General features: G+C 36.9%; 1 protein-coding gene across 1 annotated transcript in view; it reads right to left on the bottom strand.

The window, feature by feature from the left end:
* The window catches only part of PRKG1 (protein kinase cGMP-dependent 1), a 1,246,104-nt gene extending 1,243,141 nt beyond the window's left edge, over positions 1-2,963 (bottom strand). Inside the window, exon 1 of the mRNA XM_023225157.2 lies at positions 2,549-2,963. Within this exon, the coding sequence (XP_023080925.1) occupies positions 2,549-2,859 (311 nt within the window). The 5' untranslated portion in view covers positions 2,860-2,963. The remainder of the gene's footprint in view (positions 1-2,548) is intronic.
* Positions 2,964-21,102: the final 18,139 nt, after the last annotated feature.

Raw genomic sequence — 21,102 nt, 5'->3', positions numbered from 1 at the left:
TCAGATAAATGAACAGAACATTAGTGGGGCAGTTACCTACATCTAAAAAAAAACAGAATCAAAAACTAGCATGAATGTGAGCTGAAAATTAATGTGTCTATTTAGATACCTTCATTTTAACTTGAACTCACAATAATCTATATGTGTGTTTAAGAAAGATGGCTACATTTAAGATGTAGTAAAGATGAAATATAAAGACACAAACACTTGTTGCCAGTAAGTCTGTGTAATCAAATTATTCATAGTGAAATACATTGAAATGCAAACAAGTCTTCTTTGGTTTGGCAGGTTTTCTTAACTCTTTGTGGAGCTATCTTGTACAACCATTCAAATAACATAAGATTTATTCATTTTGAATACAATGTACTTCTATTTTCCCTAAGAAAGGTACACTTTCTACTACTCAAGCCAATTTTTTTCTAGTTTTCTTTATGTAAGTGTGAAAAAAGAACAGATGTTTTTCCAAAATTATTTAAGCTTGGAAGGCATTCTATCATTTTCCTCAATAAAATAATTCAGAGTCACCCAAAGCATCACGGCAATAACTTAAGAGCTGAGTCCTTTAAAATACAAGTTATTAGTAAGAAATCAGTGTCAGGACACACAGCATTGTTTGATAGATAAAATGTGTAATATAATGGGACGCTGTAAATCATTTGCCACACCAGCTTTATTTTCCACTCTGGACCTTTTCTGTTTGTTAGTTTTTCAATCTAGTTATTCTACAAGTCATGTACAAAGAGGCTTTTAAACTTATCACATTGTATAGTTCATTCCCTACTGCCTAGAATCTTGTAAATCTCTGATGGAATGTTTAACTGGAGTTATCAGCTGGCTTGAACATGCTTCACTATGAAACCTATTAAAATGGTCTTTTTGTAAAAGCAGAGTTTGCTCTGTGTCACTCAAAAGTCCTGCAGATACGAAAATGAGATCCTATGGAATGTTTAAAGATGCAGAGAGCTGTCTTTGAGTTATTTTTTCATTATGCACAACTTGGCCCAGGAGAGATGGTCCTGTACCTCGTTAGCTAAAACAGTCAGGCATGTCAGGACTGCAAATTAATTTACCAGAGAAAGCTGAAGTTTATTCAGATCACTCAGGGTTCTAGGGCAGACCTAAGTCTGCTGAACTATTAGGGCAATTTGGTGAGGTCGGAATCTCAGAAATGTTTATCCTTATTGTCTCTTTCCGCCTCCCTCGCAGAATACAAACTCCTCCCTAAACTAAGCCTGCATGAACAGTAAATGTTCCATGGGAATCAACATGTATAGGTATAACTCTAAGTTTTCAAAAGTAATAATTGGTACACACTGTGATTCCCCCCAAAAAATATCCAATAAATACAAATAGAGATAATCGAGTATTTACTTTCTCCTTATATTAACTTGTTGTGTTTATGAAGTGGAGGGTTTCGATGGACCTTGCATTATTATGTAACACGTGCCATCCAGCCAATGTGATGTCGTTAGTAGTAGAGTAAGCAGTAACATCCTTGGTTTTATCAATTATGTTATTATCTATTAATTTAAAATGCCGTTCTTTTGGGTACTCTCCCACATTCTCTGTTAACCTCATGTTCCTGTAGCTTTACTCTCTATACAAACTCTGAGTTGAGTGTTGTATAACAAGTTTCATTAAATTTTTTCCATCCAAGTTATGAAGCCCACTAACATCAGAATTGCACAGTTCTCTAAAAGGCTAGAACAATGCCACAGTGGTTGCATTAGAAGCCAAGAGTAAGGCAAACAATGGGTCCACATTTTAAATAAGGTAAGTGTGCTTATCTGTATCTAACCCTGGAAACAAGCAACCACGTCTTGGGAGATGGAGATGCTCCATTAGTAACATTATGCACGTTCCTTAAGGAAAACAAGCAATCTTCTCCCTCATATGTTATGAAAAAAATATTTCTTCAAAATCAACAGACTAGTCTTCCATTTATGGATTGTAAATGTCATCCAATTCAGGAAATCAAAAATTCTTCCTTTTTCTATGCGTATTTGCTTATGTTTCACACTTTGATGATGACAAGAACGTCAGGTTTGAAGGGTATCAGCGTGAAGCGCCAGCAGGTAGAGAAATCCGGGAGAGCCACAAAAGCATAGAAAGTATGGGTGATATCAGACGCATTTTATCTCAAGTCTGATGAGCCTGCATTTAGGATTTTCCAGCTGGGCTGGTTTGCCAGGGCTTTTGGGAGACAGGGGGGCTTTTTATTTCTTCTCTCACACTCACACACACGGTCGGACACACACCTGGGACGCGTTCAAACTCTATGTACACTAGGTGGCTTATACGAATGTATATGTATATTTAAAAATAATACCTTGACATCTGACAAAGACACGAAGGCAACGTATGTGCAGTGAGTCTGGCTCTGAGAAACGTGCACAGCCCCGCAAGAAGTGCCCGTTAAAATGAAACATTTCTGAGGACGAGGACAGACATGGCAAGCGGGAGGGGCGGGGGCCGACAGACAATACAGAGACCCGCAGCTCCCCACCGCCAGGGCGCCACATGGACCCGGCGCGTCACCCCTGCTTACTGTGGGCTCTTGGGGTAGAAGGGCAGGGTCACATGGCTGAGATCCTGGATGTCGAAGGCGGTGGGCTCGGCGGAGATCGCCTGCCGCTTGGTGCGCGGCTCGCCTTGCAAGGTGCTCGCGCTCTGCTTCTGCGCCTGCTGGGTGGCTGGTCGGATCACCGAGCGGTACTTGTCCAGCTCGTTCTGCAGCTTCTGGATCAGTTCGTCCTTCTGATCCAACTCCAGCTCCAGCTCGTCGATGAGAGCATCCCGCTGCCTCAGCTCCTCGATCTTCTCCTGGAGCGCGTACTGTAAATCCCGCAAGGTGCCCATGCTCCTCCGGGCTGCCGGGGGCTCCTTCCTGCCGCTGCTCCGCGTCTTGGGGCTTCCTCCCCTCTCCGATCAACTTTCCCCAAAGTCGCCGCTGCCTCCCGAGTGCCAAAGCTTCCTACTTGAGACCAAAGCCAGCCCTGGCTTCTGAGCATGCCCAGTCCGCCGGCTTCAGCCACCCAGAGTTTCAGTGCAGATTCCACTTCTCTGGGCTGGCTGTGAGGCTCAGAGTGGGGAGAGCAAACCAGCAGGTCCAACCCGGGATTAAACCTGAGACGCGGTGGGCGCCGCGGCACGGGGTAGAAGAGCCGGAGGCGCGGTGGCTGGGGAGCGGGGGGAGGGGACGTGAATGGGGGCTCTGAGGCAGCGGCTGAGCTCTCAGGGTCCCTCGCGGCGGGCGCCCAAGGAAGCTTGCGGGGCGTGCGGGGAGCTTGATAAGCCTCCGAAGCGCGCCGGGGGTGTGCGGGCGGAACGAGGAGGGAGCTCTACTTCGGGGGGGGGGGGGGGGGGGGGGGGGGACAGGGAGGACCCCGGGCAAACTCCGGAGGCCTCAGCTGACTCCAGAGCCGACCAGCCTGGAGAATGTTGGGCTACGATCCTAGCGACGTACGAGGCATAGGGGACTCTGTATCATCCAAGCTCTGAGTTCTGGAGGTATTTTGACGGCCGGCCTCACTAAGGAAAGCTCCCGAGCGGTGTGGCCGAGCTGTTGCTTCTCCCACACCACCTTTCCCACCCGGAGCGCCTCACACAGGTGGCTAATGCTTGCGAAGAAACTTGCCTTTCAGGAGCTGCGAGGGAGTCTGCGCCCGCGAGGAATTTCCCCTTTCAGCCTACTACCTTTGGGAAAGCGTTGTGGGGTAGGGGGTGGGGGTTCTGATTTTACCCCCCCGAGGCGTTGTTACTCTTTACCTGCTCCAGATAGTTACTCTCCTTTCTGCCCCTTCCAAACTCTGATCAGGGAACTCTTTTAGGGCAAAGGCCAAAAACGGATTTGGGCCCTAGCAGGCCATTCAGCTTCCCCATGAGCCCTCCGCCTTGAGCTGGTGCCTGGGAATAGTTCTCTGATGGGCCTTGCTTCTTACATTTGCTGAATTTGGCGGGGAGAGGGTGGGGGTTAACAATCATTCCGGAGCTCCAAAAAGTTCATCTTGAAACTGAACCATACCTTTAAAAATATTACTTTCCTCACAATCAAGCTGTTAGGAATGTGTATTTCCACTTGAACGACCAGGAAGACATCCTGACACAAACTTTGAAGAAGAGGGAAAATCGTGAAGGAGCTAGGGAGACTACGCGGGCTGCAGTGAATTGTACACTATACTGCAGTCACCCCCACCTCTACCTACTCCCATCCCCAACCCTGCCCACTCAATATTCCCCAAAATGATCACAATTAGGTAACATCCTTTCTATCCAAGTGTTACTCTCCCATCATGGGAACACATGTATAGAATCTTTAAATATCTGCCTAATATGTACCTAAATTCCTAATATTTGCTTAAGACATTAACAACTCATCCAATTTTATCGCATCTTTATTGGCAGACTTTTGATTACTATTCTTGGGCACTCAATCTTATAATCCTCAATGCTCTATTTGGTCATTCCTTAACACTAAAACAAAGTGGATAGAAAATAAAATTGAATTGCAATGCAATTCTAAAGTCAACAAAGAATAGTATCAAAATAACTTGCACACGGTTGCTTTTGAATACACAACTTTTTGTATTTAAGCTAGAGACAGAGGAAGGGAGGAGAGGGAGGAAGGGAGGTCAAGGTATGTTAACAAGCTTGTTCATTTAAAGTGTGGTTGTTTGTACTTACAGGACTAAATGACAAAAGATACGCAGTCCTAAATATTCTTTTATGCAGATGATTATCTAATAATTCTCTCAATGCAGATTACACAAGACACTTCATTTTTCTGCTTTCCAACACAGACTTTCAAAAGTGCATTTATTTCTAAATGTGATACACAAAATGGATCATTCTCAAAACATTTTCTTTTGCAATGAAGAAATGAGCAACTTACAAATATTGAAAATAATAATAGCTCTGAATTATTGTTGTTTTAATTAAAAGTAAACCAAGCAGAAGTACTGTGACTTTGTATAACTCACTGTATTCTAAAAAAACTTCCATGAAAATTTCCTTCTTCTGGGCAAAAGGCCAAATTCTTATTTAACCTGTGGGAATTCTTTATTTCCATGGGAAAATGTCTAATACAAAATGACTTTTTCCTATAGATCTATTATTGAGGTTCATGAAGCCATGAGTTTATGTCTAAAAATATATCAGATACAATGTATACAGGACATAATTAGACAACTGCTAAGTTGGGTTCAGAATTCCAGGATTTTCTCTTCCTTTTTTTTCCTTTTTTAGTTTTTCTTTTCTTTCCTTTCCTTTTTTTTTTTTTTCTGTGACGGAGTTTTGCTCTTGTCACCCAGGCTGAAGTGCAGTGGCACAATCTCAGCTCACTGCAACCTCCGCCTCCTGGATTCAAGTGATTCTCCTGCCTCAGCCTCCAGAGTAGCTGGGACTACAGGCACCTGCCACCATGCCGGCTAGTTTTTGTATTTTCAATAGAGATGGGGTGTTACCATGTTGGCCAGGATGTTCTCAATCTCTTATCTCGTGATCTGCCCGTGTTGGCCTCCCAAAATGCTGGGATTGCAGACATGAGCCACTGTGCCCAACCATCTCTTTCATTTTTAAAGTGAAAACAAATATTTTAAGTAAGTTTTTCATTGATGTTTTAGAGTTTATTTAGGGTTTAAATGGGGTTGCTTAATGTTTTTGAGCAGCACAAAGTAGAGAAGCTTCTTCCTCATTTGTAGGAAGTCTGTCTACATGTACAAAGGAAAATAAAAACTAAAACACTTTCCCAAAAATAAAAAATAAGACTTCAACCAAAAATATGTAGGCATTTTGGAAAAAAGTGAAGTTTTTTTACACTAAAATATGTAAATGTTTTTTCACTATTTTAGCTGGCACATCTACATGCAATTATAGGATGTATACACATTACATTTTCATTTTCAATGTACATCTCATGATATAAAATCTGTTCCAGGATGAATCTGATATTGACAGTCAGGCATCTGTTATAACAAACACAAAGAGAGTAAACAGCTGAAAAGACATGACTTTTACAATTGACTTTAAAAGGTGTTCAAGGAATAGAATCTAGTTATGTCAGGCGTGTTATTTTTTAAAATTTATTTTCCCTTAAATGCTTTATAATTTCATATGCAAAATCCAGGATTCTAGCCTTTTCTCTTTCATTTTTAAAGTAAAAATAAATATTTTAGCTATGTTTTCCAATGATGTTTTTGGCCAGCTGTTTAGATCTTGAGCGATCAGGTTTCCATCTCAACCTTTTGAGTGTTTCCAATATTTTCTTAAACATCTTCTGCCTTGTACTTAGTAAATGCTGGCAATAAACCTTATGTGAAAAATCAAAGTCCTGCAATTACGTCTTAACAAATTATCTTTACTATGTGTCATATAGTAAACTTAATTGGCTAAATTACAAGATCAAAGATCAGGCACAAGTCTACTTTCTGCTAATTAGGAAGTGTCTACCTCAAATTCCTTCAGGGATAGAGTAGAGGAGAATGGCTTGAAATGAGCCCTGCCCCACTGTCTATCTGGGATGAAGCTTTGACATTAGATGCTGACAGTTAGAACAATGGAATTTTGAAGGAACTGAATTCATACTCTAGAATTCCATAATCAACTCACAACCTGCTTTTCAGCAGTTTTCCTTTTTCGTAACTTTAATAAAAGCAAAGTTCTACTGGTAGCCAGACCAAACTGAGGCCTGTTAAACTCTAATATGCTCTTCAATCTTGCACCCAACCCTCATAATTGAGAATAAAAACTGACATGTCTTCCTTAATGGACCCTCAGAATCATTTAATGAGCTATTCCAATAAAGTATCTTTATTGTAATACTAGCTATTCAAAAATAAATCTGTAGAATTTATCATCCTTCACTAAAAACATTATTAGCCCAAAAGAACTGTGCTAATTTTATCCACTTGTCCATTCCACTGACACTGTATTTCCTGGAAGAATCTTAAGTTTTGAAATTTTCTTCTGCCATGTCATGTGTGTATCTTGAATGGGAAAAAATAAACAAACAAAAATATAGCTGAGCCTTTTAGGTGATAGAAGCTACCTCTTGCAGAAGATTGCTAAAAGTAACAAGTCCTCCTAAGAATCTAGATTTTAAAGCTACTATTACTGGCAGACATAATGGTTTGTTCTAAGTTGCTAATCATAATCAAGATCACAAAAAATAACTAACTTCCTTCACTTCTTATATATATTGTTCATATAACCCTATAAGTTGAATATTATTAACACTCTATTAACATTAGAGAAAAATGAAGGCACAGAATCATTCACCTAATCAATGGCAAAGTCTGGCTTCATATCCAGACTAGGTGATGTACAGCTGAAGTCCCTACCCCTCATTACTTTTTGTAGAACTTATAAATGTAGCTACTGTCCTATTCTGCATCCAGAGACAGAAGAATGTCCTTAACATCAACTTGCTTGACTTAGGGGTCAGGGAGGTGAAGAGGATAAATTTTTAAAATCCTGAAAGATCAGCAGCAAGGCTTTCAAAAAGTTCCTTTTTCCAAACCTGTCTTTATTTCAACAAGATTACATTCTGGTTCAGGGTACAGTAACTTGAACCCATTTGCCAGAGATTGTACTAATCCTAAAATTGCTTGAAATTGTCCTATCTTTAAAGCTAAAAGTTCTAAGTATCTTCCAGTCTCAGGCAAACCAAGAGAGTTGGTCACCCTATTTAATTCAAAATATCTGAGCCTCTCTAGTTTATAAATATTTACAAATTTTGCTTTCCATGTTACTGATAGAAAAGTAAAACCAAGGAAGATCTGTAATGATAATACCTATTATTTTAGGCACATTACAAACCCACTTATACATTACTTTGTGTGAATATGTTTTAGGAAAACAATCATCCTATTGCAATGAATAATAATGCACAACCAGAATTGTCTTTGGACTATAAAGGGGGATAAGTCAGACAATAGAATTTTAATTATACTTTGATAAATTAGACAATAATTCAAGGATCCCTTTTTGCTTTATTGTTTTAACAGAAACTGGAACTTACATTGATTCCCTACTAAGTACAGTGACTCAAGTACCGGCTATTTTATTAATTCCTGTAGAACTAGTTTTATAATTGTGTTTAGTGGATAGATTTGGCCATAAGAAATATATATTTACATGGATATAAGTAAAAATTGATATAGTTTGGCTGTTTTCAAGTTATAGTATTTCAAATGGTAAGTTCTGCATGGAAAAGAAAAAAAATAAACCATTAATGATGAAAACCTTACTGCAGAGACTTGGAAAGTAATAGCGCACTGTACCATAATTGCTAATGTACTTAGCATTTAATACCGAATTAGTGTCACGCTTAATATTAGGTGAAATGAATTTTTATAGTCCCCTTCTTAAGATGATGGGAAGTTATTATTGGGCCTCAGGCTAAACTGGTTCTCATGAAAACTCATGAACTATCTAACAAAATGAACATTTATTTGTACTGTTTAGTCAGCTGCTCATTTCCAATAGCCAAAAGAAAAAAAATCAAGCAGAAAAATACTAGGCTTTTTGTATTTTGAAATAAGCGTAAAATTTTTAAATCCATAAAATAGAATCTAAAATGCTTTATTCACAAGACACCATTTTACTGCATCTGAAGCTTAATGTATATGTACGTGAAGCTTAATGTATATATACATGCAACATATCTACCTGTATTATAAATAAGTTAGAGTTGCTCAGTTCCATTTCAGTGATTCTTCTGGTATATTAAATGTGCATCTTTTACTAAGGTAAATCATGAATATTTTCCACAAAATTTTCTAAAGTACTTTCAAAAGTAATTTTGATTCTGAAAACAGATTTGATATCATGGAGCTTATAGAATAGCTCTACAGTCCGTGATTTTTTTCTTTTTTGTTCTTGATTTTATTTTAACTAGTATTTAGCAGTTGATATAACTTGGCCATTTTCTTCTTACAGGTTTTGTAACCAAAATTTAAAGTAAAGAAAATCCAAATTTTGTTACCAAACTCTTTAAAAATAGTAAGGTAAGAAAATACTGAAGATGTAAGAAAGACAATAAAACAGAAATTTGGGTGAATTGAATTTTTTTTTTACTAGTAGGTAAAATGACTGCATTGGGCAACAGAAAGATGTCAGGAAATTTGTTTATATTGTGAGAATGTCAGTGATTCAAGGGAGAGGGGGCTTTCCAGGCAAAAAGACTTAGTAGGGAAATACATGGAGATCTCCACTCTCATTAATTTAATAGGCATGCAAGTATCACCTAACTTCAAATTAAGGAATCTTCAAATTGTGACTTTTCTATAATCATCATGAGTTGGAAATCCAGACATCCACTTTTCTAATGATGGGCAAATGAAGCAGTAGGCTAGTAAAGCAAATGGATATCATTCCAGGGCCAAGATATTGCCAAGTATTATCCTTGAAACAAGGATAGGAGCTCCAGGCTGGGGCCCAGGAGATGCATACATTCACTATGTATTTGTAACTAACTATAACATTATCATTCGCCTTGCCTAATGTAGGTTTTTAGAAAAGATTCAGTAATTCCTTTATGGTCTAGGCTAGATTTTTAAAAATTCATTTTTCAAAGCACAGGCATTTAATCTGGTAGGTAAAGAATACTTTAAATATTAGTGGTTCAGATTTAAACTTAAAAGACAAATGTGCAAACACCTATATAATGAAGAAGTTACCCAAAACAGCAATATCTAAAGTATCATATAGTTTCCACGCACCATATAAATAAATGTACAATAGGAATTTTCACACTTTTTTGATATTAGTGCAAAATACAATTACACATCTAGAATCTAGTGTCTAGAGTTACTGTATTACATACAAATTTTTTGCTCAAAGAGTTAATGTAGAGAGTCATTATGGAAAATTCATCTAATTTTTCCCTAAAATATAATACAGCCAAAATTCTAATCATCCAGCTTCTTTAGAAAAGCATCTATGTTGACTACAACTTTTAAGCGGAAAAAATGACAGGGAAATCTTCACAATGTTTATTTGTGGAATATTAAAAGCAATTGCTGCTGTTAGGAACATAGAGAACTTAGTGAAAATTGCTTACTTTCATTTTCCAGTTTCCACTGGTCAGATCCTCCATTGGAAAACTGCAAGTAATATTCTCTCAGCAGTCACAGAACTAAAATTTACCTAAGATAACAGTGTTTCCACGTTTGCTCTATTTTTCAGTTTATTTTATGTCACTCTCAAGGGTACACACAAATAACACACATATACATACATACAAACACACAAATACAGAGAATTAAAGGAGTGACAGCAACATATGCCATGGTTTAACATCCCATCCTATCCCACCTCCCACAGGAAAAAAAAAAAAAAAAAAAAAAAAACAGCAAATGTGTCAGCTATGATGTGAATGTCTCCCCCAAAGTTCATATGCTGGAAACTTAATCCCCAGTGCAACAACATTGAGAGGTGGAATCTTTTAAGTGGTGATTCTTTCAAGAAAAAAAAAGTAGTTGTATAAAGACACATATTTTCTAGAAAATATTCAAAGTGACAGGAAGAAAACATGGTTATCATGGATCTTAAGCAGGCAAATATGTTGTTCTAAGAGGGGTGTCAAAGTAAAGCTCTGCTAGCAACCAGGCAACTCTAATGCAGAGCTTTCCTCAGAATGTTAACTAAAGAACACTAGTTCCTTAAAATGGTAATAAATGTAATGAGAAAGAGTTTTATGGTCAAAAATGTTTGGGAGACATTGAGAAAAAAATAAGAAAAGAGATTTCTTTCTGCATTATTATCAGTACTTTTAACTTTCCAGTATATATTATGAATTTCCAAAATAAATATACGGTAAATACAAAAAGTATTACATACTGTATACACTATGTAAATAAATGGTAAATATATACAATTGTTTAACAACTAAACCTTCCTTCTTCTAATACTTTCAGTGTTGAACCTGAGTATTCATGGCATTTAATACTTTAAAAGTCAGACAATTTAATAGAAAGTACAAGCATTTTCTCCATTTGTGAAATCCCCTATTGCTATCTACATACACAGCAATGTCTGAGACAAGAACACACAGTTCTATTCCCACAAACAGTACAGTCAACTACTCGCATCTCCCCTTTCAAACCGCAATTTGCCCAGCCTGTGGCCACAGCCAATGACATGACAGAAAACCATGAACCTATAACAAATTTGGTGCCTACAGGAAAGATTAGCCTTGCCATTTGACCCATCATCACATTTCCTCCCTTTAAAATTAGACTAGGTCACAGGATTATTGCTTAGGCTGGGAAAATGTTCAAGGAAGGACTACAATGGGATCAAAATAAGTAGAGCATTTGATGAGTAATGAATTACTTAAGTGTTACAGTGATTCTTTAGTTCTTTAAGTTCTCCAAGCATTAAGCAATTATGTTTTAACATTTAATAGCTTCCAATGGGAATTCTCTTTTTGCCTGTGAAGCCCTGTTCCCAACCCCTTTCACTACCTTCAAATCCTAGCCCCATCACTGCCCCATCACCGCCTTTCATCTCTTGAGTTGTTTATTCAATAAATCTATTCTTCAGTTCTTCCCTAAAATAAAACTACCTCTAATAATCCTTCAGAATCATCCCCATAATATTTTCCCTTCTAAAAGCACTTTATCAGAATGCATAATTATATATTATGCATTATAACTCTAACCCTAACGCTAACCCTAATATTTGCATACATAATTTGTTAAATAGATACATCCCCCATTAGACTGCAAACTATGAAAGCAAAGAATTATGTCTATTTTGTTCACCAATACCTAGAACAGGAAGGTGCTCACTATACTTGCTAATTGTGTTAAATAAATGAAAGTAGGAGTAAATGCAGTCAACAATTATTTATTTAATATGCAAAACACACCTCTCTGTGGAAAAGAATCAAAAGGGACAAATTTTCTGTTTATTGATGGTGTTGTGTAATATTTAATAAATCAAACATATCAGAGGCTTAGTTTAAACCTTTCTGTATGTAATAAATCTAATATATCAGAGGCTTAACTTTAAAATGAGTTTTCTTCTACAGAAAAAAATAATAATAATCCCTATTTGAACAACATATTTGCCTGTTTAAGGACCATGATAACGATGTTTTCTTCCTGTCACTCTGATTTTTTTTCTAGAAAATAATGTGCTTGATAGCCAACTACTTTTTTCAACTCTATTAATGTACTTTTAAATCACCAGAATCTCACCTTCTTTCTTACTTATAATATGTTGTCTTCAAGGTACAGCGCGCTTTTATGTAACACTGGCAATGTCTACAGAATCAACAGTTTTGCAATTTCTGTTTTGTTTCTTCCACAGTTTCAGCTACTCCTTCAAAAGCCGACTACTTTATTTGGAGTTGGCCTTCTTTACTAGTGCTTCTTAATACATACATCTTGTGGAAAACTATTCATATCATTTGATATTATTTCAAAAGCAGATGCTTTCAATTAAGATACTTAATATCTTCCGTGATTATTAACCAATGCTTGTGTCCTACCTGATCATTTACAATTTGAAAGTTAAGATTCAAAGTCCAAGAAGCAAATTTACATCCATCTGCAAAATTCTTTCACTAACTTAATTCTTAACATACATATACTTATTTCCCATCTCCTCTCCCTTGTTCTTGCTTTGCTTTTTCCACAGAATGTCAGAGTAGGCCCTAGATATAAAATAATAAGCTTAACATCACAATCAATTGAACATAAAAGTGCTAACTTTTGGGAATTAACAATAATTATAAAGTCACAATGCTATGTTAAATAGCTGTTCAATTAAATCAAAAGACAGGAATATATGGTTTGTTAATGCAAAAAAGAATATTTCTCAGGTAGATGTTTTCTGTAATTTTAAAAAGTCAGAAAGAAGACTTCATAAGCTCTTCAAATTTATTAGACTTGAACATATGTCTTGAAAAAAGTAATTGTTGTTAACCTTAAAAAACGTAAAGACAAGCCATCCCTATGAGAAAATAAAATAAATCCTTATCTATTAAAGAGTCAAATTTGAAGATAAAAAGTCAAAGTCTTGCATATATATATCCCAAAAAATCTTTATAAATTAAGCTTTTAACTGCAATGTTATAATGCTGCTTCAGTGTCTAAATAGAAATCTAAGTTTCTGGTTTGCAACTGTGTGAAACTTCTAGATCTTCAATAAAACCTTACCATTAATAACCATGTGAATGTAAGAACCCTTTTGGCATTGCATCATTTATCTTTAGCGGTTTTAATTATATTTTTCCTCCCACAAACTGGGAGTCTCATGATGCAGTCATCAATATACCTAATCCCTTTGGAAGCACCATTTCCCAAGAGGAAAAATATATGTAATTAATATTAATAAAGCTCCGCAACAGAAAAATGTCATGTTGACATGTATATGCCTTTCTATATGTAGAAAATATATTCTTTATTTTATTCAGTTAAAAATAGTATTTTTCGGAAAATAGTTTCTGATTGAGATTTAAATGTTTCATTTTTTAAAAGTACAAGGTAAAGCAAAGCATCACATGATTGTGAAATTTGTACTCCTTCTTTATATGATTCATTTTATTTTAAATACACTTCCATAAATAGCGTACAGCTTCAACTAACAGTACATTCTCCAAATTTATCTCTCACCCATTAAATACTAATTTCTAATGACTAAAATACAGAACTAAAGGTACAATTGCACCCTCTACTGTCCAAATATTGAGCACCGTGCTGTGCATGTTTGTTTAACACATTCATTATAAAAGTAACAAGTAAATAACATTGGTTTCCTTTTGACATTAATTAGCATATCCTCAAAAAATTAAGTTCTAATTATAAAATTTCCATAGTGATGTAAATGGAAGTTTGCCACTTTTATAGTTACTTGTACTAAACTAATTTAGAAAATGACTCTTATTAAGGTACAGTCATGCATCATGCAATAAATTTTCTGTCAATGACAGACCACATATGCAACAGTGGTCTTGTAAGATTATAATGAAGCTGCTGTACATAGCTGTACCTTTTTTATCTTTTATGCCATATTTTTACTGTACCTTTTTTATGTTTAGATATGTGTAGATATACAAATACTTACCATCATGTTACAATTGCTTACAGTATTCAGGAGCAATAGGCTATGTCATATAGCCTAGGTGTGTAATAGGCTATATACCATCTAGGTTTGTGTAAGTACACTTTTTGATGTTTGCACAATCATAAAATTGCCTAAAGGCACATTTCTTAGAATGTATCCCTGTTGTTAAATGATGCAACTGTACTTGAGTGAAGTATTCATTAACTTACTGATAATGCATGGCAATATTAATCACCTTTTCAACTATATTCATAACAAGGAAAAATATGAAATCATTCAAGCAAACAATTGGCATATTTTTCTAATAGTGTATAAAGTTTACCAAATTTTATTTCAAGTTAAAAATCAGGAAAGCACTAATGTTTCTCTAAAACTGTGCTTCAAAGTTTTTAAGAAAAGTTGTGAGTTGATTGTCAAAATGTGACATACCACTATGAGCTAAAATTAATAGGTTATTTGTATTTTTTAAACCTATCTTTAATGTTTCAATAGAGACTGTTGGGCCAGGCGCGGTGGCTCATGCCTGTAATCCCAACACTTTGGGAGGCTGAGGCAGGTGGATTGCCTGAGATCGGGAGTTCGAGACCAACCTGACCAACATGTAGAAACCCTGTCTCTACTAAAAATACAAAATTAGCCAGGTGTTGTGGTGCATGCCTGTAATTCCAGCTACTCAGGAGGCTGAGGCAGGAGAATCTCTTGAATCCAGGAGGGGGAGGTTGTGGTGAGCCGAGATCACACCATTGCACTCCAGCCTGGGCAACAAGAGCAAAACTCCATCTCAAAAAAAAAAAAAAAAAAAAAAACAGGTACTGTTTTGAATTCAAAATAAATTATTATTCAAAAGATTATCTTATCAATTTCTTCTTCTGGTGATGAAGATTCGTTTACTGATAATCAACCCTCCCACCTATAATAATTAGAGAGGCTGAACCAAAAATATGAAAATAAGGCATTGGAAAACTTCCAAGCAGCAAGGAATTGAGGGGCCAATATCCCAGAGAAAAGTGAAGTCCAGAGATGTCAGCCTAATGTTCAGTGTTTTTCTGAGGTATTCACCAATTACAAAACACTTCTAAGAAAATAAGTAAGCAAGCATAAATTAAAAGCTGAGACGCTAAGAAGTTGATCAAAGCTTCTAAAGTCTAAAATGGTTGGAGGGACAAAAATTGGAATCAGGCCCAACAAGTTGAAATCCAGGGAGGCTAAACTTTAACTGCTAATAACCATGTACCCAGTAAGACCGAATCCTGTTTTATATCTGTGCAATCTATACTTGGATTAGGTGATCTGACCCTAGTCTTCCTGCCTGTCAGGAGCAAAAGCAAATCCTCCATGAAGGAAGATCACGTAATCCAAAAAAACACACCTTTTTTAAATTTGGGGTAAAAAAAAAAAAAAAAAAAAAAAAAAAAAAAAAACACAATTAGGCAACACCCCATAACCTAAAACTGAGAAAAAAGTAGAATTCATGCAACAGAAGGAGACAAGAAGGAGACACACGGGAGACTGTGATATTGGAATTATCAGAAATGAACTTTAAAGTAATTGTGACAAATATGTTTCAGAAAAGTGATTAAAATGTTAGTTATTTTAGCAGAAAACTGGAAATTACAAAGAACTTTTTGAAGCTGAAATTTTAGAAATAAAAAAAGCAGTAACTGAAATTTAATAACTCTATAGTCAATTTTAATAACAGAAGACACAATTAGTAAACTGGAAGATAAGTCCAAATAAAATAGCTACATTAAATAAAGAAAAAGAATTTTAAAACATAGGAAAAAGAACATGAGATGTGGAGTCTTGGGAGAAGTTCTAACCTCTGTACAACTGGAGTCTCAAAAGGACAGAAAAGAGAGAATATAGCAAAAGCAGTATTTGAAGAAATAATCACTATGAATTTTCCAAAACTGATAAAAAAAAAAAATCAGGCCACAGATTTCAAGAGGCACTGTAAATGACTAGCACAATAAATATAAAAGACACCGATATGGTTTGGGTGGGTCCCCACTCAAATCTCATTTTGAATTGTAGCTCCCATAATTCCCAAGTGCTGTGGGAGGGACCCAGTAGGAGGTAATTGACTCATGGGGGTAGGTTTTTCCAGTGCTATTCTCATGATACTGAATAAGTCTCACAAGATCTGATGAAGGGGAGTTCCCCTGCACATGCTCTCTTGTCTGCTGCCATGTAAGACATGCTCTTCCTTCATCTTCCACCATGACTGTGAGGCTTCCCCACCCATGTGGAACAGTGAGTCCATTGAACCTCTTTCCTTTATAAATTACCCCGTCTCACGTATGTCTTTATCAGCAGCATGAGAACAGACTAATACAAACACACACACACACACACAGACACATAGGTATAACACAGTAAAATTGTTACATGAAAAACAGAAAGCTCCTAAGAGCAGACAGACAAAAATATCTGCAACCTTCAAAGGAACAATAAGAAAACAGTTTTTTAATTGAAGCAGTGAAAGTCACAAGACAATAGAATGGTAGCCTCAAAAGGCTGAAAAAAAATCTGAGAACCAAGAATTCTATACTTGACAAAAATATCCTTTGAAAATAAAGGTAAATAAGTATATTTGGAGAAACAAAAACGAGAGAATTTGTTACCAACAGATCACACTAAAGGAGATAATAAAAGGTATTCTTCAGACAGAAAGAAAATGAATCCACATGAAACCACAAAGATTTAAAGAAAATGTAAGTATCATACAAAGGATAAATATGAGGGTAAATGTATATAAATTATTACTGTATAAAACAATAACATCTAACAACAATAATATAAAAGACACTAAGGGGCTAACAGTTGAATGTTGTTAGGTCATTTCACTGTCTGAGTATTAATAAATGTAATGACTTACCTCTAATTTTACTAATGCCAGAATGTATTACATGTTGTACTCTCTAGAGTAACCACTTAAGGAAGCACAAGTTGTATAAATAACAAATTGATGGAAGGATAACTGAATATTAAAAACAATAGATTCATTAAAGTAGAGGCAAAAAAGGAAAGAAAACTTAACATAGAACAAAAATCACAAATAGAAAACAAACAGTACAATGATAGATCAAAGATTTGATCAATGATAGATCAAAATGTAGTAGTAAACAAACTAAATAGATTACTCCAGTTGCTAAACAAAGAATATCTGACAGAATAAAATAAAAATTATATATATTTTAAGAGACAACTGTTATATAAGGAAACAGAAAGGCTTATAGTAAAAATGGTAAATATAATCCAAACACAAACCAAAAGAAAGTTGATATAGCTCTACTACAAAGCAAAGAAGTAAGAACACCAGTGTTAGTAGAGTTAAAAAGGGATATCTCTTAATAATAAAATGATTAATTTACCAGAAAGTGATTATAATTCTAAATGTACATGCACTAAATAACAGCCTTCACATTGTCAAAAGTAAAAATTCATAATGCTAAGAGGAGATACAGACAAACGTAATATCTTATTAGATTGTGACTCATCTCTTAGAATAAGTGATAGACCTAGCAGGCAGAAATATAATCAGGCTATAAAAGATAGAAACAATAAACTTAACAAATGTGAGTTAATTACACTACATAGAACACCTCATCTCAAAATTGGAAAACACATAATTTTCTAGTGCATAGGAATATTTATTAAAATTGACTATATGCTGGACCATAAAACAAATCTCAACAAACATCAGAATATTAAAATCATGGTATCTTGCTGCAGAAGAATTAAACTGGAAATGAACACAAATTATCTCAATAATCATGAAAAAGTATTTAATAAAATTCAAAATCCATTTATAATTTTAAAATAATTTTGAAAATTTTGAAATAAGCCAGGTGTGGTAGCTCATGCACATAATCCCAGTACTTTGGGAGGCTGAGGCCGGAGGATCACTTGAGTCCAGGTGTTTGAGGCTGCAAAGAGCTATGATTGCACCAGTACACTGGAGCCAAGAGGACAGTGCAAGATTCTGTCTCTAAAAAAATAAATTAATTAATGAATAAATAAATAATTTCAATGTAAAGAGTACTTATCTGATAAAATGTACACACACACATGCACAAAAATCTACCAAAAAACTCATACTTAATGGTGAATTAGTAAAACACTTCTTTATGATACCACAAAAAGAAATAGATGCCTATAATCACCACACTAATTCAACATTATAATTGAAGTCTGACCACTGAAATAAGGCAAGAACACTAAGTAAAATGCCAAAAAATTAGAAAATGTTGCATGATTATTGACACAGACCTACAGAAAAACTATTAAAATAAGTAAATTGGAGGTCAGCATACAGAAATTTTATGTTAAAAATTAAAAATGTATTTCTAGGGGGCAGTTCCAAGATGGCCAAATAGGAACAGCTCCAGCCTCCAGCTCCCAGCGTGAATGATACAGAAGACAGGTGATTTCTGCAAATCCAACTGAGGTACTGGGTTCATCTCACTGGTGCATGTCGGACAGTGGGTGCAGGACGGTAGGTGCAGCCCACTGAGCAAGAGCCGAAGCAGGGCGAGGCATCACCTCACCTGGGAAGCACAAGGGGAAAGGGAATTCCCTTTCCCAGCCAAGGGAAACCGTGACACACAGCCCCTGGAAAATCGGGTCACTCCCACACTAATACTGCACTTTTCCAAGGGTCTTAGCAAATGGCACACCAGGAGATTATATCCCGTGCCTGGCTCAGAGGGTCCCACACCCACAGAGCCTCTCTCATTGCTAGCACAGCAGACTGAGATCTAACTGCAAGGTGGCAGTGAGGCTGGGGAAGGGGCGCCCGCCATTGCTGAGGCTTGAGTAGGTAAACAAAGCAGCTGGGAAGCTTTAAGTGGGTGGAGGCCACCACAGCTCAAGGAGGCCTGCCTGCCTCTGTAGACTCCACCTCTGGGGACAGGGCATAGCCATAAAAAAGGCAGCAGAAACCTCTGCAGATTTAAATGTCCCTGTCTGACAGCTTTGAAGAGCGTAGTGGTTCTCCCAGCACAGAGTTTGAGATCTGAGAACAGACAGACTGCCTCTTCAAGTGGGTCCCTGACTCCCGAGTAGCCTAAATGGGAGACACCTCCCAGTAGGGGCAGAGTGACACCTCACACGGCTGAGTACTCCTCTGAGACTAAGCTTCCAGAGGAACTATCAGGCAGCAACATTTGCTGTTCAGCAATAATCACTATTCTGCAGCCTCTGCTGCTGACACCCAGGCAAACAGGGTCTGGAGTGAACCTTGAGCAAACTCCAACAGACCTGCGGCTGAGGGTCTGGATTGTTAGAAGTAAAAATAACAAATAGAAAGGACATCCATAGCAAAACCCCATGTGTACATCACTATCATCAAAGAGCAAAGGTAGATAAAACCAGAAAGATGGGGAAAAAACAGAGCAGAAAAGCTGAACATTCTAAAAATGAGAGTGCCTCCCCACCTCCAAAGGAACGCAGCACCTCACCAGCAATGGAACAAAGCTGGACGGGAATGACTTTGACGAGTTGAGAGAAGAAGTCTTCAGTCGATCAAATTTCTCCGAGCTAAAGGAGGAAATTTGAACCCATCACAAAGAAGCTAAATACCTTGAAAAAAGATTAGACGGATGGCTAACTAGAATAAACAATGTAGAGGAGTCCTTAAATGACCTGATGAAGCTGAAAACCATGGCACAAGAAATACATGACAAATGCACAAGCTTCAGTAACCGACTCGATCAACTGGAAGAAAGGGTATCAGTGATTGAAGACCAAATAAATGAAATGAAGCGAGAAGAGAAGTGTAGAGAAAAAAGAGTAAAAAGAAATGAACAAAGCCTCCAAGAAATATGGGACTATGTGAAAAGACCAAATCCACGTCTGATTGGTGTACCTGAAAGTGACAGGGAGAATGGAACCATGTTTGAAAACACTCTGCAGGATATTATCCAGGAGAACTTCCCCAACCTAGCAAGGCAGGCCAACATTCAAATTCAAGAAATACAGAGAATGCCACAAAGACACTCCTCAAGAAGAGCAACTCCAAGACACATAATTGTCAGATTCACCAAAGTTGAAATGAAGGAAAAAATGTTAAGGGCAGCCAGAGAGAAAGGTCGGGTTACCCACAAAGGGAAACCCATCAGACTAACAGCGGATCTCTCAGCAGAAACTCTACAAGCCAGAAGAGAGTGGGGATCAATATTCAACAGTCCTAAAGAAAAGTATTTTCAACCCAGAATTTCATATCCAGCCAAACTAAGCTTCATAAGTGAAGGAGAAATTCCTGGACATACACACTCTCTCAAGACTAAACAAGGAAGAAGTTGAATCCCTGAATAGACCAATAACAGGCTCTGAAATTGAGGCAATAATTAATAGCCTACCAACCAAAAAAAGTCCAGGACCAGACAGATTCACAGTTGAAATCTACCAGAGGTACAAAGAGGAGCTGATACCATTCCTTCTGAAACTGTTCCAATCAATAGAAAAAGAGGAATCCTCCCTAACTCATTTTATGAGGCCAACATCATCCTGATACCAAAGCCTGGCAGAGACACAACAAAAAAAGAGAATTTTAGAGCAATATCCCTGATGAACATTGATGCAAAGATCCTTAATAAAATACTGGCAAACCGAATCCAGCAGCACATCAAAAAGCTTATCTACCATAATCAAGTGGGCTTCATCCCTGGGATGCAAGACTGGTTCAACATACACAAATCAATAAACTTAATCCAGCATATAAACAGAACCAAAGACAAAAACCACATGATTATCTCAATAGATGCAGAAAAGGCCTTTGACAAAATTCAACAGCCCTTCATGCTAAAAACTCTCAATAAATTCGGTACTGATGGAACATACCTCAAAATAGTAAGAGCTATTTATGGCAAACCACAGCCAATATCATACTGAACGGGAAAAGACTGGAAGCATTCCCCTTCAAAACTGGTATAAGACAGGGATGCCCTCTCTCACCACTCCTATTCAACATAGTGTTGGAAGTTCTGGCCAGGGCAACCAGGCAGGAGAAAGAAATAAAGGGTATTC

Source organism: Piliocolobus tephrosceles, chromosome 9, assembly GCF_002776525.5.
Source record: "Piliocolobus tephrosceles isolate RC106 chromosome 9, ASM277652v3, whole genome shotgun sequence".
Taxonomy (NCBI): Eukaryota; Metazoa; Chordata; class Mammalia; order Primates; family Cercopithecidae; genus Piliocolobus; species Piliocolobus tephrosceles.
The sequence above is the reverse complement of the archived record's forward strand: the minus strand, read 5'-3'. Positions and strand labels throughout refer to the sequence as shown.